Source organism: Bombyx mandarina, chromosome 18 (genome assembly GCF_030267445.1).
Source record: "Bombyx mandarina strain Sakado chromosome 18, ASM3026744v2".
In the NCBI taxonomy this organism is placed as follows: domain Eukaryota; kingdom Metazoa; phylum Arthropoda; class Insecta; order Lepidoptera; family Bombycidae; genus Bombyx; species Bombyx mandarina.
In genome coordinates this window covers 12,265,822-12,293,692 of record NC_143224.1, presented here as the reverse complement: position 1 = coordinate 12,293,692, position 27,871 = coordinate 12,265,822, and the positions used below count along the sequence as shown (strand labels likewise).

Here is a 27,871-nt window from a genome sequence, read left to right as displayed (position 1 = left end):
ATTTAAGTGAATTTATGTAATTCTTTTGAAAATAAAGAATATCTTTAACCCGAAGATCTCAGTATAGTTACAATGGCCGCCCTACCCTTCAAACCGAAACGCATTGCTGCTTCACGGTAGAAATCAGAAATAGGTAGGGCGGTGGTACCTACCCGCGCGGACTCACGAGACGTCCTATCACCAGTAATAAGAGGTCCTACTGTCACTGTCGAATTTATACAAACACCTGAAATAATCGCTCCGTACCAGCGAGGGGGACATAGTTTTCTTCGTCCGCACCGTAAGTACCGCGACGAGCCGATATGGTCCTGTTCCGCAATGAAGGTGTTCATCATCATCAGTTTTTCCTATTACCCTCTACTGGGGTGTAGGGCTCGAATCAAATCCTTCCATTTACATCGGTCTTGGGCAGTATGTTCTAGCTCCTCCCGCGTCACGCCCAAGACCCCTAACTCCTGCTCCACCGAGCGACGCCAAGTTGTGAATGAAGTTGCGATGAAGGCGTTAACGAATGACAATTACATCGTAATTTTACCAGTTTTATATCTAAACTTCTATACTAATGTTATAAAGAGGAAAGATTTGTTTGTTTGTTTGTTTCGAATAGGCTCCGAAACTACTGGACCGATTTGAAAAATTCTTTTTCCATTAGAAGCCGACATTGTCCCTGATGAACATAGGCTACTTTTTTTAAATTTCTTTTTTATTTTATTTTTTTGGTTTCATGTGTGTTTTAATGTTTCCGAAGCGAAGCGAGGGCGGGTCGCTAGTAACGAAATAAAAGACTTATACGCGAACATAATTAACTTTATTTCACAACAAAATGTAGGTTCCATATACGGAATACATTGGTAGTATCGCTACTAGGTACTTTACGATGTAACAGCTTTCAGACGAGATCTAGTATCTGTTTAAATATACTTATATATATATATTTTTATCCTAAGCACGTTAAAACATATTCTTTGAAATGTTTTTTTTTTTTTAAATCAGCCACTACTCAATGCGTATAGCCTTGATGTTCGTATTTTACAAATGCTCTACTGTATATATGATGATATTTACTACGCCAATTTGAGTATCATACTTATTCTACTTAACTCCTCGTAACTATAATACTATCAAATGTAACATTATACTGAACATGTGTTAAGTTATGGGAATACATATTGATTTTCAACGCTAAAAAGCCCTTCAACACTAATAGCGCATTTTATTAACCGTAAACACATTAACTATGCACGTTTTTGTGCTATCTAAATATATTCATATAAGATGGTACTTTCATATTTATATCTAAATATTGCTTAGGATTCTATGTATACAATAACTAAGTAAACGTGTAATATATCACAAACAGATCAATCGCTTGGCCAAAGATGCCTTTAGAACCTTCCTACAACAGATCAAACAAATAATACTTTTGATTTCATTGACAAATGGATCACCAAATTACTATTATAAATAGAATTAAAAGTATACACATCGGTAAAAATATGTGATTGAATAGCATTTTGTTAATTAAATTAAATCTACAGAGCGATGGTCAATATCTCAATTTGCGTTTACCCTCCACTTAAAGTTTTATAGAACTTTAATGAGCTTTCATTAACAAGTAGAAAAAAAATACATAAGAAGATCAATTATATAATTCTTATTATACTCAGAATTTTAATATTAAAAGGTATAGCTTGGACAGAATTATGTTTGTTGATATGAATTTGATTGTTTGTTGATTGAATGTACATTAAATTAATATTAAAGGCCGAATATCTGCAATCCATAGTGTGGTGTGTTTTTAATATTATGTACATATACTAGGTAGGATTAGGTAGTATTTATTTTAATCCAATTACGGCTTTATGCGGCATAACAACGTGCGTTCATACATTTGCATTTCAATTTATCTAATACAACAACGTATGTACAGAATTTCTCTTATATTTAAACCAAATGACTAGAAATCGGTGGGTATATGTCCGAAGATTAAAAATATAATGACGCACTTATTAAGTGTACATATTTTGATTATAAATTTACATATTATTTTTATTTAATTAATACTGAATATGGATATTTGTTTGACGATTTTTTATACATAAAGCATTTATTCCTTTTGCATCCCATACATATTATTGCTGCATAATATTATGTAATATTTGATTATCATTTTCCTTACATATATGGTAACCATATTATTTATTAAAATGTCGAATACCGAATTTTCAATATTTATAATATGTTTAATGGTATCGTGATATTTTCATTATTTGACATTTTACGTGCCGAATAAGTAATTGATTTTTGAAATACATATTTCAATCAATAGAGAGATATTTATATATAGTTACATAGCCCGTGGATACGAAAGATATGTTTATACAAGAAGCTATATAAACGCACTGTTTGTGCAAAACTAGCAATTTTTTTTGGTAAAGTATTTCATCTTTAAAACCTGTGATTAATACTAGGTATTGATATATACTATACTGTTATCCTATGAAATAAATATTTAAATTATACTATGAAAATACGTATGGTGTATTGTCTATTCATAAGAAACCAAAGTTATTACAATGTACAAAAGGAACTTAGAATTAATAGTTTTTATTATATTCACGAACATAAGGTAATCTGCGTACCAATTGTTACTCGTCATTGAAATATGCAAATCTATGATAAAACCACAGATAATATAATATATAAATATATAGTAATACGCTAAAACCTAAAGGTATTTTAAGCTCGAGGAAGGGAGAAAGATACTTTTCTATTATCATTAATTAATATGTGTAGAAAATCTATGAATACGTCTTAGATTACTGCATTTTTTTGCATTCATTCGGAAAATAAAGATAAAATGAGTTTTTCTCTTATTTTTAATATCCTATTTGGAATATTCAGAGACACATAGGTAGATAGTATTGTTAGTATATACCTGTTTCAATTATCTGAAGCCTTGAACGAATTCAAATGATGATTTTTAGTGTTAAATACGCAATTGTGTACGTATGAACGAAATTTTACTATAGGTCTTTTTTGTTGCTTAGATGGGTGGACGAGCTCACAGCCCCCCTGGTGTTAAGCGGTTACTGGAGCCCATAGACATCTGCAACGTAAATACGCCACCCACCTTGAGATAGAAATTCTAAGGTCTCAGTAGGTATATTTACAACGGCTGCCCCACCCTTCAAACCGAAACGCATTACTGCTTCACGGCAGAAATAGGCAGAGCGATGGTACCTACCCGTGAGGACTCATAAGAGATAGTACCGCCAGTAATTAAGGTCTATATGATTATGTAAAAAGAGATTGGAGCTATTGTGTGATTGCGTATTAGATATTATGGAGTAGGCTAAGAGTTCGCTCATTGTATTGATACTATTTCTGTTATCAGTGGCTAGCTCCTGTGCTACTTATTGTAGAGATATTAAAGGTTATTTTTTGTCACCGAAGTCGGTTTTTTGCTGTCCTTGAGACAAAAGATCGAAGTTCAATCGTAAATACAAATCAGAATCGGGAAATCCCGTGCTGACCGACAAACATCTCCGTGAAATGTGCGAACGCTTGAAGTGATATATTTTTTTTTGTCAACAAACCAAACTGATAATGACCCATATGACCGATTCGAGCTTTATTATTATTTTCCGGTCATGTTTTTTTTTTAAACATTTACTTATAGTTAAATACAGCTTAAGATCACCGTTAATAAGACATGCGATTTTCAACTTTACGCTAAGGGGTCGTGGTCCGAGATTCATTGCTAATTACACAGTGCCTTAAGTCAAATTTCAATCCGAGTCGGAGTCTGAAGAGGGCGGTTGCGGCTGGGCTACGGGCGCGGGAGGCTCCGGTTCGGTTCGTTCCACGGTCGTCGCCAAGGAGTACGCCGGTGCGGCCTGACCGCTCGTACGTTCGATGCCCACACTGTATAATAAAAAAAAAACGGTAATGTCTGATGTGTCAAATCGTGTCTGCTCAGCCATAAATTAATTTAGATAAAAGATTAGGCTGTATGGTATGATACCTTCGCCTTTCCAGTTGGAAAAATGGAACTACTACTACTACTGCCAAACTGTCAAATCATAGAGGGCTTTTTAGCTGGTGCAAGCGTTCAATACGCGTATGAGTTAAGCTGTAAAACTGTCTTCAACGATCCTAAGAAACAAGTACCTAATGGAGAAATACTCACGTGTACTCATGCCTTGCCAGGTACCGAACGTATTTTTCTGGTGGGTCTCCGTCGTGCTCCTGAAGCGAGACCGACCTCACGGTCACGTGGCTGACCTGCGTGGCCGGCATCGTGAACTCCACGTAGGCGAACTTGGCGAGCTCCGCGGGTATTTGGTCGTATGACGTCAGAGCCATGCGACAAACGAGATTGTGGGTTGTGTATGCACCTGTGAATATTTTAAATATTAGTGCTGCAAATCGTGAGCACACGTGAGTGTCCATGAGCACACATGAACATTCGTGAGTACCCGTGAGCGTAAGTGCAACATGACATTCAGAAGTGCTCAGTATTAAATCTCTGATTTCTCTAATTCCATATTTTACACTCTTTTAGCTGAATTTTATCCGTTTTTAACTCAATTGATTATTACGTAATTTAAGTTATCAAGTGCGCTTAGCAGCAGGATTACGATTTGAATTCGTTTTGCCATGCCATAGCATATATTTTAAAATTTCCGAAAACTTATGTCTGTATTTTTTTTATTTTTTTTTATTGCCCTTGTAGGCAGACGAGCATGCGGCCCACCTGATGGTGAGTGGTTACCACCGCCCATGGACTTCAGTAATGCCAGGAGCAGAGCCAAGCCAAAAAAGGTATTGATAAATTTCGAAATCAGATAAAAAATGAATGTGTCGTCGTGGCCTAAAGGATAAGACGTCCGGTGCATTCGTATCTAGCGACGCATCGGTGATCGAATCCCGCAAGCGGGCACCAATTTTTCTATAGAAATACGTACCTAACAAATGTTCATGATTGACTTCCACGGTGAAGGAATAACATCGTGTAATAAAAATCAAACCCGCAAAATTTTAATTTGCGTAATCACTGGTGGTAGGACCTCTTGTGAGTCCGCACGGGTAGGTACCACCTTAGAACTCATATCCCAAAGTAAGTGGCGGCAAGCACGTTCCAGTTATATATGGGCTACGGTAACCAATTAACACCAGATGGGCCGTAAGTTCGTCCACCCATCTAAGCAAAAAGAAAAAGACCATTTACTGCTGACGTCGAGGATTACGGTATTATTATCGCGAGTCTTTCAATTATGTAATTAACATCAAGCCGAAGCAGCTGCCCATGAGTTCTTACATCGGCCCCGGGCAGCTGTTAGCAAATCCCACCCTTCCTGGCTGAGCCTTTCCTCGCCCACCTGTCCTGGTGAAACCGAAAAAAAAACAACTATCGTTACTCGAACCTTGCCCTTCTTTGGGGAGTCTCGGCATCCTCCACACGATGGCGCGATGCTGATGTTCGTACTTGGCTTGTCCTGACGTCACTTCTATCAGCGACTCCTGGAGGGTGTCCACGGCGCCAAGGAAACGCTCTATTCCTTTGATTTTACCAGTGCGCCTGCTCAAACATAATCCGACGGCATTAACAAGAGTACCTTATAACACAAATACAATGACGTAATAGTTCCTAGAGAATGTAGAAACGCAAAAAAAATTCTATCAAACACAATCGAATAATTTTATTGCGAATATTTATCAAGTTGCCAACAACAAGAGTACAAATTCCCAACTCAATCGGGTAAAAGACACGCGAACGCACCCTTCTCGAACGAGAAACCCCTCATTTTATATCAGACAGGTGTAAAATAGGGGACTAAGTTCATGGCGTGGCCAGCGCTATAACAGTACCCGGCGATAAATATTACACATCGACTTTTGGAATGAGACAATCGGCTAATTTCGGCTTCGGCAAAACTTCCAAAATCAGCAAAATGAAAAAGATAATTTTAAACAATAAGATATATGACTCGTCATTAGGATCATAAAGTTGGTGTAAATGCTCAAATTAACGTTTAGGAAAGTTTCAAATTTCAATTACTTTGAATAACAGCTATGGCGGTAGCTATCATAAAACAAAAAAGATATTTGACATATACCCTAATGCCCTAATATACAAGTACCGGACAATAACATTGGGCCTGTCGGTGCGCCAAGCAATTTGGTGGAAGATCTTCCCTTCATCATATATAGGTACTCCAAAAAGTTTATTTTATGATAAGTTGTACCGTCTTTATGATTCTGTTGTCGAGATATATGTATGTACGTCCACATTTAATACCTGTGAGCAGATTTAACGGATCCATATCGAAAATGTTTCTCAACGCGGAACAGATAAATCCAGCATTCCGGTATCGGGAATCGTATGGCGACGTCTTCGCAAGGCACCTGCCCCAGCTTCCGAGACGCGAATCCCGGCACCAACACGTCAGCGCGGAGTTCCACCTGTTACCAAACATTCCTTATGAACTTTTTTATTTATTTATTGCTTAGATGGGTGGACGAGCTCACAGCCCACCTGGTGTTGAGTGGTCACTGAAGCCCATACTCATCTATAACTTAAATGCGCCACCCACCTTGAGATATAAGTTCTAAGGTCTCAATTATAGTTACAACAGCTGCCCAACCCTTCAAACCGAAACGCATTACTGCTTCACGGCAGAAATAGGCAGGTTGGTAGAACCTACCCGCGCGGAATCACAAGAGGTCCTACCACCAGTAATTACGCAAATTATAATTTTGCGGCTTTGATTTTTATTACACGATGTTATTCTTTCACCGTGGAAGTCAATTGCGATTTGTTAAGTTCATATTTCTATAGAAAAATTTATACCCGCCTGCGGGCTTCGAACACCGATGCATCGCTCAATACGAATGCACCGGACGTCTTATCCGTTAGGCCACGACGACTCATAACTCCCCTGTTCATTAGTATAGGACGGGCAGACGAGGTGCTCACACCTCGGAGAACGGTTACCGTCGATAATAGGCATTGGCTGCCTTCTATCGATTCTAAACCGGGTTTGGGAAGCTAATCGATAGCATATAAGATCTGAATGCATGTAATATAATTATTTTTAACCAGCAATCTATAGTGTAGATGTGACGTAAGCCGCGTCCTAAGCGATCGTTGACCCGCGCGATTAGCTGACTTACATTGCGTAGTATAATAAGCCTTAGTTAATTGTAATGTTCATGAGAACAATTCCTTTTCGTTCTTCGTATTCTTTTATAGAAACATTTAATAACTAAATCGCAGAAATACATTGCGTTTGTTTGTATCTAAACGCCACAATAGCGGGATCGATTTCTACGTAGTTTTGAGGGACAAATAGAAAGTTTGAACTAAGTTTAATCGTTGATCTTATTCAGGCTGCCCTCAAATGATATTCCCAAAGCGCGCATGTCACAACTCCTCGTACATTTGGATCAATTTCGGTATAAGCAATAATAGAAAAACTTGATAAATAAATATTAGTATGATAAAAATTAGTAGACGATGACCTCGATTTGCTCGTTTTTTTTTTTTTTGATAAATTGTGTTTTTTAGAAATTATATTTCAATACGAATTACATATTGATAAAATGATGAAATATTCCAAGATCTTTTAGGCATTTTTAAGTGAACACGTGAGTTAAAAAGACACAAATAATATAAATAAACAATTCATTTTCTTGGTCTAACCTTAAACCAAACACTCATTGGCTTCGGGTGGCTTAACAACGCCATCTGCTGAAATAGCTTTAGTGTTATTGTATCTTTAAAGCAGTTAGTTGCTCTCAATTATGAAAAATAGTATTATTATTCGCCAATAGATGTCGGGAAGAGTCATAAAGTTGAATATCGATAAAGTTGATTATTGAAAACACGAATAAAACAACATTTTCTGAAAATAAATCGCAGCTAGATCGATTTATCGCCCCCGAAATCCCCTGTATACTAAATTTTATGAAAATCGTTGGAGCCGTTTCCGAGATTTAGATTATATATATATATATATATAAATATACAAGACAAAAAAAAAACATTATATCCTGATCAAACAGAGTAGAAAAAAGTACCTTTAGAAGTATATTTGTTACTGCCTATTTATATATAGATTATCATTAGATACATAAATTAAATTTATGTGAATATTCACCTACCTTGTTACCGGTGACGCACCAAACCGCTTTCAGCTGTAGAGGCAGCTCGCGGTTCTTGGGGGGGCGCACTCTGAACCTCATCAGCTCGATGTAGCAAGCGTCCGGTGGCTTGAACCTGGTTTTGTTTATAACTCAGCGATGTTAGAGATCGGTCAGTCGATCAGATGTCATTTGGTTCAACGACAGTGGACAGAATTCAATGAATGCCTCTCAATTCGGAATGAGTTTTTTAAAATCGTTTTTTTTTTCTTTTTTACTAAATATTGGTCAAGGTTGTAACGGATTATCGTCTACACGTAAGCATCAGACGCGCAGCCGGATCAGAGGAGAAGCGCCCAGGTAATCCGGTCTACCACCGACAAGTCGTTTTCCATAGGAAAGAATTAGAGGAACACTTTGAAATCGCTGTCGTAATCTTCACGGAGGGCGTGATGTCTCCCGAAAGGACAGTATCTAAGGGCGACTTTTAACGTACAAAAAATTACACTGCTTAAACTCATCACAACTCACTTGATGATTTGGCACTTGGTAAACTCCTCGGTCTGGACGCACGCGTGGAACTCGGTGTCCTCCACACGGATCCACTCCTCGGTGACGACCGGTATGATGTCGTGTCTGCCGACAACCTCCTTGCCCTGACGTCGCAGATCGTTTACTCCCAGCTCAACATCCGGCATTCCTTGTGAAAGTTAAAGAAAATCGAAAAAACTTTTTTAACACTATCTAAAATCCAAACTAGAAGAGTCTCTAAAAAGATTCAAGAGAGCCAAAAGATCGGATTAAGTTCGTATTTTTTTTGTAGAGAGAGGTATTAGGTACTGTGTCCCGAAAGCCTTGACGGTTTTAACAGCGGGGGTGGCATTTGCTAACAGCTACCTAAGCGCATCCGAAGTAGAATAAACAGTTAAGGGCAGCTAGCTGCTTCGCGAACGAAACTACTATTGGATCGGAATCGCGATCCACTGCAAATATTCGATGAGTACTCAGTGGGTATGGGTTAGGCTTCTCAGTCGAATTCTGGCGAGTTCCACGAGTATGGTTACTAGGGTCTCTAGGCCTGCCCCTACTGCTAGAGCTGCAGGCGTCTAATGAGATGAGAATGTTAATGGGGCAGGTGGCTCTGTATGAGCAAGTTCGTCTAAATAAGTCGCCCGTCGTATAACTATGAATACGCGATGACATCCTGGTTCTATTCCGGATACACATGCCGTAAATAATTATATGCCTAACATTAGCGATGGTGGGTCTACTCGTTCGCTCGTCTTTACTGCGTCCTGCCTGTTTTCACCGCAAGGTCACACGCTCCATTTCAAAAGGTGGAACCACCATTGTGAGTGAAAATTGAGACTTCAAGTAAAATAAATGACGTCATTTCCGCCATCATATCCATGTCCTGATGCCCAAACCCCAAACGGGCCTTGATCGTACCAATGGCATATCTACGTGAAATTCTCAGGCCCTATTCTGATTGTATTAGGACAGTCGTTCCGTAAACGAAGTACGCGTAAAGAAGTTTATTGTAAAACATAAATTCGATATGTATTATATGAAGATAGCTATTAAACTCACCACTCAGAAATCCCAGGAAGAACAATCTCACCCGAGCGATTTGCTTGAGGACCGAACCTTCGGCGTCTTGCTCCACGTACAGTTCGTCTACAGCGGTTATTTGCACCTGAGTCGATTGAAAACGACGCTCGTGAATTACAAAATTACTGTTGATGCGGGGATCACACTCGACTTTTCGGTAAATGAGGTATGCATTGTACCGTTGGGTGAGTGGAATTGCGGATGGGCTCAGTCTCATGTTGTAGGCGGCCATCGAGCTTGGGACACAAGATAGTCACTTCAATGTTCTTTTTTCTCGTATCACCCTTATCAGAGCGGTCGTAGTCGTCATCCAGAATCATTTCTGTGGGCAGATGTTATGCGCCCACGAGCAATCGCCACTTCTCCCGGTTTGTGGTGAGCCTGGTACACTCATATAAGCAGCCGCCGTCTGCCGACTTAACTTCGTCGGTCCCAGTGGCGGATTAAAGGTCCAGAGCGCCCTGGGCAATCACTTTATCGGCGCCCCTGTACCGGCCATAAATGGCCATCATAATACTATAAATTTTAAGTAGTTGTTTTTGCAATTATGATAACGTTGTATCATCAAACCCTAGACTTTAGTAGTTCAGGCATTTAGTTCTTAATCGTCGATATGTTATTTTCTTTATATATTTAAAAATTCTGAGCTCGCGCGCCCCTTGTAACTACACGCTCCTAAGCATGTGCCTAGTTTGCCTTACGGATAATCCGCCTCTGGTTGGTCAATCGCATGGGCAGCCTTCCAACAACACTAACACAGGACTGCTTCTCGGCTGACTCGGGTACACAAGACTCTAGCAGTTTGGTAATTATAATGTTAAGAAAATCCATTGTGACCAAACACATACCTCTTCCATTTTGTATGTAAGCGCTCGATCTCTGTGCGCGTGTAGCCTGAACAGATTCTCCTCGATACAGCACGAAAACTGCTTCACATCCTCGTACGACAGTGACCCGATTTTGAAGAGTTGTGATACCTACGGAGACGTCAACAAAGATCATTTTGCACTGTCAATGTTTCGAAATTCCGATTTAAGTAAATTTAATTGTAGTTAAATTAGTATTAAGGGAAGGCTGGTTGTGCACTGAATTAGTTTGTGTTAATTGCTTTAAGCACCGAGGACTCCTCTCAAATATTGCCAGTAAGGGATCTGTAAGCTGGTAGGTCATTCAAAGTCCGGATGCTATGTGTAAAGAAAGATGGGAACTAGTTGAGCACAATGTTTCGGGTGTATATGCTCCGGAGACGGATATCAGTTTCAATGTTTTTTTCATTTTGCTAATAAAATGTTCTAGAATCCTGCAGTAAGAGAACCGTTTCCAAGCTCGAAGGTAGGTAGGTAACAGGGTTGTTACGAATGTTCGGATCCGCATCCGCAAATGCGGACTATTCGCATTATTTCAGACATATGCATCCGCATTCACATCCGCATCAATCAATGCGGAGTTTTACGGATGCAGATTCATTTCAACAAGTAATTACATGTAAAGAAAGTGGGCGGAGCCAGAGTGGCACGTGCTTCACGTATGTTTGGTAATTGCTAACTTCATTCGGTAACTGACGAATAGGAAGGCGCACATTGGTAACAAGATCCTACAGGTTTTGTTTGTTGTGTTTTTTCTCATTGTCAATAAATTATAGTTACAGTCAGTGTTTACTGCGTATTTCATAGTTTTTTGCGTGTTTAATGAATATTTGAAATAAATATTCAGTGAAATGTCGCCACCAATAAAAAGAAGTACCTATCTGGACTATAAGTCTTATATAATAATATACAATAGACAAAAATGATCCGGAGAAGTCGGAGTGTAAGATATGCAATAAAAGTTACTCGTGCAAGGGATGCACTACTACTTTGAAAAATCATCGGAAATAAATACACCCGGATGAGTTTTATTTATTCCAAAGTGCGAATAAGGAAAAGGAATTGAAGAAAAAAAATGATGAAGCAGGCAGGAAAAAAATTCTCTCCAAATTTGCATGCAGATATTTACCACCTCCACCAGCCAGTGTTCCCAGCGAACAACTATTTAGTGGAGCTGGGTTAATATAATAATATAATCCACTAAGAAACAGGTTGGAAGCTGAGAAGGCTGCAATATTGCTATTTATTAGATATAATTCACCAATCTTGAAGGTTAATTATTAAACAAAGATTTTTTATTATGAAACTCGAAGCTTAAAATTCTGTTGTGTCATAAGTAAAACCAAAAACTTGTATAATTTTGTTCAAAAAATTAGATTAAATAAATAACAAGTTAAAATTAAATTGATTTTCAGTTATTTATTCATGGATTTTGGGATTTTAAAAGGATACATTTTTTAAAATAATTATCCTTTTAAAATCGCGAAATCCGCATCCGCATCTGCATTACATCTGCATCCATATCCAATCCGCATCCGCGGATGTGAACTTCTAATAATCCGCATCCGCATCTGCATCCGCGGATGTCTAAATTATTGCATCCGTAACAACCCTGGTAGGTAAGTATTAAACTTTGTTAACATTTTTTACGACACGCAATGGAACACAACCAATAACCAATTGACGTTAGGGGTCATCGCTCCCGATCGCGTATGATACCCTAATTTTCATCGCTTTAAAGATACATGAAACAAAAACTAGGTACTCATGTTGAGCTTAGCTAAACGAGTATTATTTTTTATCCAGATATCATATCGATCAGGGCTTAGGATCGATTACTTAACACCCTGTATATCTAATACCACGTTTAAGTAAACGATGTTATTCATAAGAACTTATATTGGGCGTATACCTGTGGCGCGTGTTCCACCGGCAGTCCAAGCTTACGTAGATCGCTGCCAAACTCCTTAACTCCTTGATAATCGCCTTGTATAGCGTAGGCCGCGAACTGAGACAGCTTGTTGGTGATCCTCTCGGCCTTTGTGACTTGTCCGGGCCTGTGACGACAAAAGAAAAATATGATACGATTTATACTAGACCTAGTTGACCCGGCAAACGTTGTTTTGCTATGTTTGTCGATGTTTGTTCCCGGTGCCATTTTTATCTATTGCTTTGATGGGTGGACGAGCTCACAGCCCACCTGGTGTTAAGTGGTTACTGGAGCCCATAGACATCTACAACGTAAATGCGCCACCCACCTTGAAACATAAGTTCTAAGGTCTTAGGTATAGTTACAACGGCTGCCCCACCCTTCAAACCGAAACGCATTACTGCTTCCCGGCAGAAATAAGAAGGGTGGGTGGGTACCTACCCGCGCGGACTCTCAAGAAGTCCTACCACCATTAAATCGAGTTTATCGCGAGACACATTTTGTCTTTCTGAACAATAAAAAAACTTTGGGACAAACGTGGATATGATTTCTCTTAGAACAGCTCATACTAGGCTGCACTAAAAGTATCGGGAATGGAATATTTCCACTTCCTGTCATATTAAAATCTTTTTAATTGAAAACTCCTTGGTTTTAAAAATCGAATACCATTTATCTATTTAAAAAAAGATGCTCGGTCTTGTCACGAGGTTTTGTCAAACTTGTTTAGTCGTTGAGAAAATGGAATTGACTAGAGAAAATTCATGAGCGATGATTTATTATGACTTTCGAAGTGGTTTAACACAAAAACAGTGTGTTGACCGGATGATTTCTGCATTTGGTGATGAAGCCCCATCCAATACCACAATTTATCGCTGGTTTGCTGAGTTTCAACGTGGACGTGTCAAGCTCAGTGATGATCCCCGTCAAGGTCGTCCAAAAACTGCAGTCACTCAAGAAAACGTTGATGCTGTGCGTAAGCTGATTGAGGAAGATCGACATGTGACATACCGTGAAATTTAGGCAACTCTAGACATTGGCATGAGTCAAATACAAATAATCTTGCATGAACAATTAGGTGTAAAAAAGTTGTTTTCCCGATGGATACCGCATTCGCTCAGTGAAGAGCAAAAAGCGGCTTGCGTTACTTGGTGCGTCAGAACTCTCGAAACATTCCACGCAGGATCCTCAAATGCTGTATACAACATTGTATCAGGTGACGAATCCTGGATATACGCGTACGAACCCGAAACAAAAAACCAGTCACGAGTTTGGGAGTTCGAAAATGAGTTAAAGCTAACAAAAATTGTTCGTTCACGGAGTGTTGCAAAAAAAATGGTGGCCACGTTTGTCTCCAAAACCGGCCATGTTACGACTATTCCTCTTGAAGGACAAAGAACGGTTAATGCAGAATGGTATGCTAGCATTTGTTTGCCACAGGTCGTTTCTGAACTCCGTAAAGAGAACTGCAACCGCCGCATCATCCTCCATCACAACAATGCGAGTTCTCACACCGCGCACAGAACAAAAGAGTTTTTAGAGCAAGAAAACATAGAATTATTAGACGATCCGCCGTACAGCCCCGACCTAAGCCCTAATGATTTGTATACTTTCCCTAAAATAAAGAATAAATTGCGTGGACAGAGATTTTCATCACCTGAAGAAGCTGTGGAAGCCTACAAAACGGCCATTTTGGAGACCCCAACTTCCGAATGGAATGGTTGCTTCAATGATTGGTTCCATCGTATGGAAAAATGTGTCAAATTTCGCGGAGAATACTTCGAAAAGCAATAAATACATTTTTAAATAGTAATGTTGTGTCACTTCGTTAATTCCCGAAATTTTCAGTGCCGCCCTCGTACTGTAAGAAAAACGATGAATGCGACAAAAGTAATGTTCTGTTCATTACCTGACCCCTGGCCGTTCCTTGTAGAAGACGTACTGCAGTTTCACGGTGAAGATCTTCCCGTACTGGTCGTATTGTTGGGCGCCAATCTCCGAGACCGAGTAGCAAGCTTGGAGGGGTAGCTCTTGGAACGGTTCCTTGTCTCCAGCCGAGTTGAACAGCTGCACCACAGGATTGTCCCCTTGGAGCGCTAGTTTCACGAAGATTTTTTTCCAGAACCTTTCGAATTGCACATAAAACTAGTTATTATAAATCTTTGGAAAGTACTTTTTTTTAAAGTTTTTAATAGCGTGTGATCGACCTTTAATGTAACTAAAAGATAGGCAGGTAAAAGGTAGGCAGGCTTGGCTCTGCCCCTGGCATTGCTGAAGTCCATGGGTGACGGTAACCACTCACAATCAGATGGGCCGTATGACCGTCTGCCTACAAAGGCAATAAAAAAAACTTCATCAAAAACCAAGGTGACCATTTTTTTCCTACCTATTCTAGTAGCCTTGTGGGGTTATATACCTACTAGATTCGTCGGGCTGGTAGGTGAGCTCACGGGGCTCTAACCTGGGGTGACCATGAAGAGCCAATCTATAGATACATATGCTTTAAAATATGGCCTAGTTCCTAACAGTTGCTTAGCCCACTGAGTTTCTCGCCGGATCTTCTCAGTGGGTTACGATTCCGATCAGGTGGTAGTTTCAGCGAAGCACTGCTCTTGCTAGGGCCAGTGTTAGCAACGCCTCCGGTTTGAGCCCTGAGAGCTCACCTACTAGGGAGCTCTAGCTCCCTGCTAGGGAACGCTGATATAGCCTCTCAAGGCTATCAGTATATTATAGTTAGGAAAAAAAAAGTTGCTTGGTCTGGATGAACGCGTTGTCGAACACCCAGCTCGCTTAATCTTTGAGATAGGTTACCATTGACATTCTGAGATTACTTCTAAGCGTTATGTACGAATTATTTATATTATATGCATTTTGTGTGCAACTTATATTAACTTTTAAATGCAGGATAATTATTTATGAAAGAATGAATAGGTATGCCTACGGAATAGCACTTTTTTAAAACCACTTTTAGGTTTTTTACAATTTACAGTTTTCGTTATTTATAAAGTATTCGAAACATTGGTAATGATATAATGGTAATAAAAAAAGGCGAGATTCTCTTAGAATAGTCTTAATTATGTTTTTGACCTCCGAAAATCCGACAAAATAATATAGTCATTTATTTATTAAACATACCCTACCCTGCTTTCTGTATTGACTCCTGACAGCGTTTGTGAACAACTTCACGATGATCAGTCCAGTAGTTAAGTTAATACATTACATCCATTTGAAATGTTAGTACAAAAACTTTTCTTTTTTTCTTTAATCAGCTACCTTTGTCCGGTTATCTTCTTCTTGTTCGGTTGCCGTAGTTGCATTTCCCACCCGGGTCCAGTATACTTTGTACGAGGGAAGTCCTCCAGCGGCATAGACACGTCGTCGTCAAAGAGCGGAGTCGGTGGTCCCTCGCCATCACTGCCGGAGTCTCGACGTTGTTCGTCCGCTGAACACAAGTTACAAAAAACGTTTAAATGGGTATTAAAAAAAAATCGGTTGTCTGTAAAGTCGGTTTACTGACGATAGTTGAACGTGACAACGTCATAAGAAAATACTGATGAAATGGTTTCATTTTTCAATTATCGCAATTATCGTTGCTATAAACAATTGACACCACATTCACTTTTCACTGAACTTCATACTTGACGAAAACATGTAAATGTATGTATAGCAGCTGTCCACGCGGATGCATCGCTCACTCAAGTAGGAGAGAGACAGATGTCGAACGCTGCCGAACGCGGAGGCCGATTGTGCCTCTTTGTCGATCGTTGCGCGCTCCCGCTTGCACTTCAAGCCTTAAATGGAACGCCTCAATGAGTCATGTTTTTTCGTGCGTGCAGCCGGCTCCATCGAATTATAAGACGTTGTCACGTCAATAACGGTTTTTTAAATCGTATTCATGAATAAACTAACCTTGTTGAGGTTCGAATCGTTGCACTTCAAACTCGCCTTTGTCGAATGGATTCGTTCGTGGTGATTCGGGAAGAACTTGGGGTCGTGGTGGTGGAGCCAACACGGGAACCGCAGCCTCCTCAGTGCCATTGTCTGTTTCCTTCGGCCTAGTATAATAAATTACCGATATCTCAGTAGACTATGATGGATTATTAATATAACTCATCATAGAGAAATGAAGTTAGTTAGATAAGAGATCGCGGTCTTGAAGCTAAGGTAATACGACCACTGGATTTAAAATAGCAGAACTGTGATTGTCCATATTATGTGTCGTGAAAGCTGACTAGACATTCACCGCTATCATGTCCATTTCTGCAGCTAAGCAGTCTTGTGTTTGACCTTTGAAGGGTGGACAATTGTTGTAAAGTACAACCGAGAGTTCGACGTCATATCTTTGTGTGTGGCGGCATTCACGTTGCGACATCTATGGGCCCCGCTAACGACTTTAAGCCAGTTAAGGTAAGTTCACACATTCACCTGTGCAATAAAAAGGGTTTTCTCTATTTATAGGTATTTATATTATGACATAATCACATACCTTATGAAGACAGTGAAAGTATCATCTGTAGAATCCCGTGAACCTTGGTGGTCGAGTCGTGGGGTAGCAGCAGGAGGTGGTGGTGCACCCATGCTTAAGAACGGATCGAAAGCTTCAGCCTCAAATCCTGCAGGACCCACATCTGCGGGGACTTCATCCCCCCACACATCTAAGGAACATATAATACACATTCAATATCATTGCTTGTTTTTTAAGAATCAATTCAAATCTTGGTACCTGCCACTCACCCGTGGTTTCTCGATTCGAGGCAGTAGAGTCAAATTTGGCTGAAAAAGCGTCAAAAGCATCTGAAGTAACTGGAACGGATTCCTGCATTACAGTATCTGATGTATTTCCCCAGGGCGAATCAGGTGTCTGTTGCATTTGTGAATCGAAAGCGTCCATTGCATTACCACCAAATAAATCGGCTTTGTCATTTGCGGTAGTGACTTCAGTTGTTCCGAATACGTCCGATGTTGCGACGTCCATGTCCGTTGGAATTGTTCCACCAAATGTGTCATCTTGGATAGCCTCGCCAAATATGTTATCGCAAGCTACCGGTGTAACTGATGATTCTTCCACTTTAGCATCGAACACATTTTGGGCTGTATTCGAAAACATAACATCGGAGGCCCCAAAGCTTTCGAATGGATTCATCTCGATTTCTTTTGTTGGCGCCTCTTGGAAGTCCTCATTTATCATGTCTGTGAATGGTGAAGTATTCGCAGTGGCGGAGGTAGAGTTTGGTGCTGGTTCAGAACAGTCCATTGGTACGGAAGTTTCGAGTGTTGTTGAGAATATGTTAGATTCAACAGGCTCAGCCAAAGTAATGCTTTCTTTTACTTCCTCAGTCGCGAATGGTCCCGTTTCGTTTGTTGGTGCTGTAAATTCTGCTGCAGTTGGCTGCGGCATATCTACCGGAACTTCTTCGAGTATATCATCGCTCAGGAAGTCTATTTGTTTTTCTTCTTTCTTCGGTGCCGAATATAAACTAAGTATATCCTCTTTTGTTGGTTTCACAATTGGCGCTGGTATTGGCGCATCGAATAGATTAATATCATCTGTCGTCTGTAGTGGTGGGGGACGCGTAATAGGTGGTTGTGCGGGAGGTGCTGGACGCGGAGGTGGTGGACGCGCAACTGGTGGTGGTCGAGCTGGTGGTGGCCGTGATGGTTTGCTACGGCTTACATCGAATATATCCGTATTCCGAGATTCTTCCTGAAGTTCTGGCTCAGGTGTAGGACTTGGTGAGTGTATATCACGAACTGAAACGGGGCTTGGTGTTCGAGTTGGCGGAATTCTGTCTAGTAGATGAGAACTTGTAAATTCCATTTGTCCAGTGACTGTCAGAATTAGATTTTGTGTTTCAGGTGGTAAAGGATGGGAAGGGATCGTTACATCGTCATCCGGTGCTTGCATAATGTCAGTTGTCGTGGAGCCCAGATCAAGATCTGTTGGCTTAACGAGCTTATCGTGGGCGGAATGTTGATTTGGAAATATATCATCCGTGAAGTCATCAAAATGTTTGGCCTCAACGCCTGAGGGATCTGCACCAAAAATATCAACAGGGACTGTGTCGCCCACTGGAGGCTCGTAGCCATCCCCGAAGTCTGAAAATGGGTTGCTAGTAGCAAATGGATTGTCTCCTGAGAATGTTGTACTCTCATTTGAATCTCCTGACATCATGAACGGATTCAGTACTTCAGTAGTGACAGGTGCGACGGGCTCGCCCATACTTAAGAAGGGGTTGTACGCCATTGTTATTGTCTGTTATCAGTTTATTTTAAAAATTCAGACTCAAGTAATTTTAGCTCTGTTTTTCCTGGGTTTAAATCTCCCGCAAAAGATGTATCGAACGGATCAAAATCCTCTTGACTTTGTCTTGTTTCTGATGGCTCAGGAGTGAGAGCTTTGACCTGAAATATATCGTCTGAAGGTTCCAGTAAATCTAACTCGCCCTTTTTTTCTTCTTCTTCACATGAAAACTCTTTGGCCAACAACTTCAACTCAGTTTTACTGGGAGCTATTACTGCAAATGAAGTATCAAACGGATCTACCTCTACTGTCTCGAGATTGCTAGAATCTCCAGGACCCGAAGGCGTTAAAACTTTAGTCTCGATTCTGCTTGAACGAGTCTTAAGTTCTTTTGTTTTCACGTTTATCTTAGACTGGTATGTTTGAGAAAACTCCGAATATCGTCGCTTTGCCTCGTAGTTAATTTTTGGTGCTAAGTCTTCATCCGAGCGAGTTCTAGTGAGTGTTTCAGAGAATGTGTCTGCTGCCTCTGCTTCTAGGTCTTCGGTAATAGAGACTTCACGAGTATAATAGGGAGTTAAAGGCTTAATTAGCTTTGGTTTTGAGTCTAAGCTTAACGGTTCCTGATCATCAACATTAAAAATGACACTTTTACTAACTGTCAAATTCTCAGGTCGAGATGCACGTCTTTCTCCTATTTTGGGTTCGTCAGCACGTGGATCAAAGTCTGGATCACTTGGGACACGATACAACGTTGCAGAGTTTGTGCCGATAAGTTCCTGTTCGAGGATCTTTAATTCAATTTTCCCCGGTGCTGAAATTTTATCAACTATCGTCGTATCGAATGGGTCTATTTCAGCTTCATTTACGTCAACTGGGTCTAAAGGCGAATCACCTAACTGAGTTAAGTCTGTTGTACTTCCTCCTAATAAATCCCGAGAAAACCTTTCATCTTTCTCTCCAATATCATCAGAGGTAATCGATTCGCGGACACCGGAAGGATCAGTCAAGTGTATACGAACTGAGGATTTTCTCCTATTATTTAATTTAACTCTGATTTCTTCAGCTCGCGGATCGAAGTCGTCGTCGTCTTCTAAGATCGGCTCTTTTTCGATGTCTCGAAGAGAAGTCGATGGTATGACTGCATCGGCAAAGCTTGTATCAAACGGATCGTTTTGGTCACCGTACGGATCTGCGACGTCGAGCTGATCTTCGACAATACTCTCAGCAAAAACAGATTTATTTTTGTCGGCTTCGAATGCAGACCATGATTCTTGGACGACTGGTTCTAATTTAATTTCCTTTTCTTGTAGTTTTGTTACTTCAGTACTCGCTTCTAACGACTCTGCCGCTAGTAAAGTAAATTCGTCAATTTCTTCCGTGTGAGTATCTTCAGCATTTAGTTTTTCACTGTTAAGCGGGCTTTCTTGTTTCTTTTGCTGTATGAATGATGTATGTAGAGAGACACTCAGATCAATGGGAGTCGTTACTGGTATGTCTGCATCAAGATCTAAGATACTTTTCTCAACTGGGTCACTTGCGGTTACCTTGCTGATAGCAGGGGTTTCATCTGCAGTATTTTCTAAGAGTAAGTCGCCAGGTATTACTCTCTTTGGTCGTTTTGTGGTAATAGTCAGGTTATCGATACGCCCGGTTAGAACTTCAACAGCAACGCCAATGTCTAACGTTTTCTTTCCTTTAGAAGCTTTTACTTCGTGGCCTTTGATTAAAGCGTCTACGTGTGACGTATCAAATATATCATCATCTTGAAAGTCTTCTGGTGAATCAGGAACATAAGCAAGTTTTACTTCACCTCGTTCAACTGCATCTACGTATGAAGTATCAAAAATGTCGTCTTGATCCTCTTCTTCAGATTCGTCGTCAGTAACTCCGTATTCACTTTTATCTGCTTCTTCTTCTGCGACTGCTTGAACTAATTTAGGAAAATCAGCTTCCGTCACCTCAACTACAGGTCTGTTTGGTGCTGCTTTCGGTGCAGGCTGCTCTTTGGCCTTCGCTGGAACTCTTTGAAAGAAAGATGTGGATTTTATACGATCTAAATCTCCTTGAGTTTTCTTAAGTACTGAGTCGACCCCTGTAGTTAAATCTTTGAATTTGGACCATTCTTCATTTTCTTTGGTTGATCCCTCACCAGTTTCGGAGTTTTGATGTTCTCTTCTGTACTTTTCAAGTTCTTCTTCGGTAAAAAGCTCCTCTTCTCCTTTGCGCTTTGACTTTTTTCCCTTTTTCTTCTTCTTAAGGCCTTTTGGTAGTTTTAGCATTATACGTTTTTTCGTCTAGATTTTTGAGTTGCTGAAACAAAATATCGTAACTAAGAAAAAAAAAACACTCATTCGTGTATTTGCAATGTTCTAAATAGGGAGTCCATCAGGCGTTAACTAGTAAGTTGGAGCCCATAGTGATCATAAAGTGATTGCAAGCTCATCTTGAGTCACGAGGCGGAAGTCTAAGGTTAAAATAGAAAAAAAATGGACTGTCTTAGACAATGGGAACACGTGTACATATTTATAAGGGGTGTGAGTTAGTATTATCGCACATGAGTCGGGCCCAAAGCATAACTGCTCGCTTTGAGACACTAGACCTAACTCTCAATTCCACTAGGATAATTGTGCTGCTACTCTTCGTACCGGAATATAGGCATGACGGTATCAATGCTTACCGACGAGCTTACCGACTCAAGTTAACGAATTAAGTACAACCCTTGGGGATCTTAAGTTGTAAAATGGTTGAGGATGCTCACTACTACGAATGGATGATAGACAAGTAGTAGTAGCTAAAAGAAATTTAAATCACGGATATCCTTATTTATTTCCGTACATATGGTTACCGTGTAAGATTTTTTCACGTCAAAGAGAAAAATAGCATAAGGTTAAATCAAGTATTTAACAAATATCATTTCTGAGTAAAATACTTACCGTTTCCATGATATAATAAACTAGAATTCGGTTCAAAACAAGTAACTAATTACCAAACGTACACGTTTGAAATCTAAGAAGCTCTGAACTTTACTACAGGTTTACACGTCGATAGCAGAATATAATATCATAATGAACATTTTTAGGCAGATGGGGGCGCTTTTCATTGTATTGATCGTGCTATGCGACGGGAATTGATGTAGGTTACGGAGTCTTCCTGGTAACAGGTTGCTCGAAAGGTTGCAGGACACACTCACAATAAATACTATAATAGATTACAATTACCAATCATTTATATAGTCTTTAAATTTAAATATCAACATATTTGCATAAATTTGATAACGAATAAAAATTAAGGGAAGAGAAAAAACTATAGTTTTGTACACACCAAATAAGAACGAAGGGTACACATTGAGAAAATGACATACACAAAAGCAAGAATGAGGAAGAAATTCGAGATATTGTCGAATGGAAATGACAGTGCAAATGGGTGAGACACAAAGTGAAGGTCGGTGGTGGAGATGAGAAACGGGGCCGCGTCGTGGGCCGCGGCGGCACGGAGACACACAGCGGCTAGCTACGGGCACGTACCGGGACTCCAGCCGCCGTTACCTACAGCTAAGGGCATAGGCTACCGCGCTACGGACAAAGGGTCTCTATACCTTCATCGCAACGCGGAGACGAGGGGACAGTACGCGAGGCGAGCACTCTGCTGAAGGCGCCTGCCGGACACTGGCGGCGCGGCTCGCTCCAGAACCCACTTCCCTGATATCGATCTGCGAACAGCTCGCGCATGCTCCGACCACCCGCCTACGAGCGTCACCGCTCAATCCTCCTCAGGACATCGTGTTATGCAATACTTGAGCGGTGCGTGGGCTTAAGTATGCGCCCTTTACCAGATATAATCGAATAATTACATGGCGTAATCGAAAATCGAAATTGAAAAATATATTTCTCAGATTTTTAAAATTTTTCTTACTGATAACTTTTTTTTTGCATTGATGAGTAACCGAGCTAATATTAAATGGTTTTTTCGAGCCCATAGATATGACAACGATGGAAGTATCCTCGGAGTTTACCCCTGCCCACTCACTGATGAATCCTTTAGTCGTCTTTTACGACACCCACGAAAAGAAAAGGGATGATGCTATTTTAGTCCGACACGCCATATTCGAAGCTGAGCTTAAAGTGTTAGTAAGCGGTTATTGGAGCAATTAGACACCACGACGCTGTCCACCTTAAGCTGCGATTTCGGACTCTCAAGTTATAATAAAATGGAGTACGTTGGAAGAGACCTACGCTCAGCAGTAGGTGAACACGTGTTGAAGGAAGAATTCATAATTACGGTCTTCGTGCATAAGCGCTTTGTGCTCCTAGGCAAAAGCAGAAACTCTCTGCATCTTCTTATTGTAAAGCTTTACTGAAGCAATCACACTAATCGGTGTGAAGGGCAGGATCGTTTTTTTGTCAAAAATATCTAATGTAACAGTTGACGTATAGAGGTATATATTAGAGGTATATATTATTTATAGAGGTATATTATACTAAAAATTCAACTTTTTTTAACGAAATAAAAATATGAATAATACAATTTCCTGATTACGAAATAGAATATATTTTATAACTTTTTGTTTGTCAGTACCTACTGAAACCGTTATGTGAAAATAATTTTGTGTTATTGAAGTTTGATGGTTAATTAAAGATTCTTTTTTTTGAGTTTATGAATCCTACTTTTTAATTTCATAATATGATAAACCTTTAGCACTTATACGCTAACGTAATTCTAAAAGTAGCTGTATCCAACAATATTTTGAAGAAAGAAACTATCTTTTGTTTCTCTACCTATTAGTTAGTAGCTTACGGGTATATAGATAACTTAGAACTTATATCTCAAGGTGGGTGGCGCATTTACGTTGTGGATGTCTATGGGCTCCAGTAACCACTTAACACCAGGTGGGCTGTGAGCTCGTCCAAGCATCTAAGCAATAAATAAATAAAATAAAAAATTAAAAGAAATCCAAACTACGCGCGGAGCGGTAGTTGAACTTACGGACTCAACCTGAGAGAAATGCTAACACTGGCCCTAGTAAGAGCAGTGATTCGCTGAATCTACCATCGGATCGAAATCGCGACCCACTGAGAAGATCCGGCAAGAAACTCAGTGACTATAACTGTCGTTAAGTAGCTACTATTTTCTAGGAACAATACATTTTTTAAAAACTCTACAAACAAACATAAGCTAGTGTTTTAAGTAGGTTTTAAGTTTTAAGATTTACCTATGTAATACCGTATTTTTCTTTTTTTTTTACTTTGGATTATATTCAATGAAGCCCTCAAAATTTATAATGCAAACGCACTATAGCCACAAGCGATATTTAATTTAAATGAGAGGCCGGTTAATGTGTATAGTATTTATTATCTATGGTGCATAATTTCTTTGAAATGTTTCGTCACCAGTGTGCTCAGTGCGAGTTGGAACAACGCCCCTAGCGGCAAATGCAAGAGCGCTGTTCCAACTCCCCATACAAATTTGAGTTAGTTTTTTTTATTTATTGCTTAGATGGTGGACGAGCTCACAGCCCATCTGGTGTTAAGTGGTTACTGGAGCCCATATACATCTAAATCGTAAATGCGCCACCCACCTTGAAATATATGTTCTAAGGTCTCAGTATAGTTAAAAAACTCGCACTAAGCACATAGGCCAAAGGCCTAAAAAAAAAAAACTTTGAAATCGCGATTAGACGGTACCTTACTAATATTGGCAGCTACTTTTAAAACTATAACTGTTTTCTTTTATCTACTTTGGTAGGCAAAGGGAACGTTCAAATTTTTATTCAAGTTGAATGTACAAGCCATAATGTATTTTAAGTGAACTGGAAGCCCAGAAGAGCAATAAATTAATGCTTGTCTTTCACGGCTCCCAAGATGTATTGCTAACAGCTGATTTTACCCCCTTTTTTTTCTTGTGTCTGTTGCCCTTCTCCTACGAGGTCCCCGCGCTTAGGGAGCGCTCGGGGCATGTAGGACCGCGGGACTAATGATGTTTTCAGGACCCACCTACAAACGACTCCCTTGCAGTCTTCGCCCAAGCGTCCTATCCCCTCCGAGGTCAGAACCCGGATGAGGTAAGGGGGTTACCGCGGTCAACACTACAACCAGACGGTGCAGCTCACCCCAAGGACACCCGGTCGACGGAGCTTTCGAAGCGAATCGAAGGTTCCGAAACGTCAGCCGTCTCGGTACGGCATGGGCAGCTCGTCAGGCCGCCCAGACGGTGCCGCCGATGCCCCGGGATACTCCGCTGGACCAGAACCAGCCTGCTAGGTCGGGATGCAATACACCGTCAACCGGTTGCTCTTTTACCTCGAAGATATTCCTCCTTGGCAGCGCGCTAGAGTGCTGGTAATGTGCCACGCTGCCTCGACCGCCTCATGAAGCCCTATGACCTTCACCGGGGGGGCTGATCTTTCCCATGGATTTGTTTTTTTTTGTTTCCAACAAACGTGATTACGTGGACAAACAAGATTACGTGGATACAAGGCCTTTTCAGTTTTACAGGACAAGAAGACATTCATAGAGTGTGTATTGCATGGTTTCACTTCTTACACGAAAAATCTACAGGTACAGTGCTCCAAACAGGTATGCATACGTATGCGAAAATTTATTTCAGAATATAAATTTGGAAAGTCTAATTTGCTTTGTCTGGATTAGTTTCACATAGAAACTGTTTTGCTTATGTGTGTCTGATACTCCACAATTCCAGTGCACCTACACTATCCTTACTGGCACTCTTATCCAATCCAATCCCATTTTTGGCATTTATTCATCTCTAGCGTCAACTCGGATTATATCTTATAGCCCATTAGTGCTTTAAGAACAACATGGATCTCGCTGAGTATGTAAGTATTTATATCTTCGTGTTTCCTTACTCTCTCAGCAGCGCATTTTGAACCGGGAGCCGAACGTCCTACGAGGTCCCCGTGCCTGGGGGGCAGACGGGGTATGTGGACTGGACGGTCCGCAGATGCTAGGAGTAGCCCGCGGGCCCAAGGGATAGAATTTATGCCCCTACCCACTAAATGACTCCCCTGCACTTTCGCACAATGGTCCGATACCTCGAGATCAAAACCCGGGTGGGGTAAGGGGGTTACCGCGATTAACATTGTAACCAGACGCGCAGCTCACCCCAGGGACGCCCGGCCGACGGAGGGATCGGAGGCTCTGGACGTTGGCAGTCTGTGCGCAGGTTTGCCGCTGGTGTTCCAGCATATCCTACTGACAGAACGAAGCTGTCAAGTCAAGATGCGATACCGGTAAAATGGGGCGATTAGGGACAAATTCCAACTTTATGACCAATTTTAAGGTAGTTGTTGATGTATGTAATGCTATATAAGGATCAAAATGATTGAGTCTTGGGGGCATCTTTGTTGTCCAATTTAAAACTATGCAACTAGCATTCCAGTTTAAGCAAAAAAAGAAAAAATAGGTGTAATCCCTATTTACCCGGAAATTGCGGTTAATTGGGACGAAATGAGAAATTTGCTAGGGTTGAGAAATTTGCTACTTGGTTTTAATTAATTTATTTATTTAGTTGCACCAACAAAGTGATCATCAATAAAAGACATTGAAAAACTGACACTGAACAAATATTAAATATTTTATTATGTATTACTTAGACATTTTTGTCCACCTTGAGATTTCATTGTTCTTATTACATGTCTGTGCAAAATCGACTTACTTATATTAAATTGCTTAGCTATTTCAACTAAAGACTTATTCCCAATTAGGCAATTGCCCAATTGCTGTTTTTAATATTAAGGGATAATATCTCTTATAAGGCTTTGCACTCTTTGATACGTACACGCGAGGCATATCTAAAAATAGAAAACAATACGTAACTGATAATATAAATATTTACCAAACAATAAAATAACACATTGATAATTTTGAATAAAAGTTCTAGACAAAAACATCATGAATAAACCAGATTTTTACCAACAAATTTAAAAATTATTGTTATAACTACATAGACAACCCTAGAAACCTGTACCTATTTATACTTAGGTCGTTTCCATTTCACGTATTCTCATCCCAATTGACCCCTTTTTCGTTGTTATTTGTACCTAAGACATCCCCAATATCCCCAAAAACAACAGATTTTTACATGTATTTTTATTTTATCAAATACATTAAAACCAATAACAACTGGGACTTACCTTTAATATACATGATGGTTCAAACACTAAATAACGTTTATAAATCACAGTCGTCTTCTATTATTATCAAATAAATAAAAGAGAGCAAAGTTTCTAGCACTAAAATAATGACCACCACAGAAAGTTAATTTGAAACGCGATTTTTTATAAGTTTGCAGCTATTATCATGCATATTCAGAGTTGTTTTGTAAACTTTCAACATTCTACTATTAAACTACAAAAAATGGAAGATTTTGCAACTAATATAAAACTAATATTGAGTGTCGTAAGATTTTCCCGGTTTTTTCCCGATTCGCCTCTCAATCCCTAATCGCCCCATTTTACGGTACACCACCAACCGGTCGCTCTTATGATGTTACTCGAACATACATACGTATGCCCAATTTTTTTTTTAAGGGATTTTATGACCTGGTAACTAAACTGAGACCTTTAAGTCATGTCTTATTTTAATCTATAAGCACATTTTTATGAAAAATGATATTATGGAGTGAAATGAAATGAAGATGATTAATTTGAGACATTAATCAACTGGGATGAAATGAAATGAGTTAATATGAGATGAAATATTATTATAATCTCAGTGAAATGGTGGTCATTTAATAAGATTTTTTCAGTGGACTTTTTGGAGGATCCCAAGAAGTTACGTCCAGCGGCTTTGTTTCATTTTCCCATATTTGTGCACTTTCACAGATATTAAACAGTTAATAAACCACCATTATTACACATTTAAACCCAAAGAAACACTAAATAGACAAAATAAAACAACTTCACTCCACGCGTTCCCGCCAAAAAGTCCCGCGTATGCCCAATTTATTTAAGAGATTTTATGACCTGGTATCTGAGACCTTTAAGTCATGTCTTATTTTAATTTATATTCATATTTTTATGAAAAATGATATTATGGAGTTAAATGAAATGAGGATGAT

At 39.9% G+C, this 27,871-nt stretch overlaps 1 protein-coding gene across 1 annotated transcript; it reads right to left on the bottom strand.

The window, feature by feature from the left end:
- Nucleotides 1-786: 786 nt before the first annotated feature.
- Nucleotides 787-22,545, bottom strand: LOC114252569 (protein stoned-B). Its single transcript, XM_089734823.1, has 16 exons — nucleotides 22,392-22,545; nucleotides 18,836-21,106; nucleotides 17,287-18,773; nucleotides 17,039-17,207; nucleotides 16,462-16,607; nucleotides 15,826-15,994; nucleotides 14,462-14,677; nucleotides 12,538-12,682; nucleotides 10,608-10,736; nucleotides 9,739-9,844; nucleotides 8,680-8,848; nucleotides 8,170-8,284; nucleotides 6,305-6,468; nucleotides 5,430-5,584; nucleotides 4,193-4,400; nucleotides 787-3,927 (listed from the first exon to the last, which is right to left on the bottom strand). Exons 2-16 carry the CDS (start codon nucleotides 21,073-21,075, stop codon nucleotides 3,792-3,794), a joined length of 5,754 nt encoding a protein of 1,917 aa, XP_089590949.1. The 5' UTR covers nucleotides 21,076-21,106; nucleotides 22,392-22,545; the 3' UTR covers nucleotides 787-3,791.
- Between the last annotated feature and the right edge of the window lie 5,326 nt (nucleotides 22,546-27,871).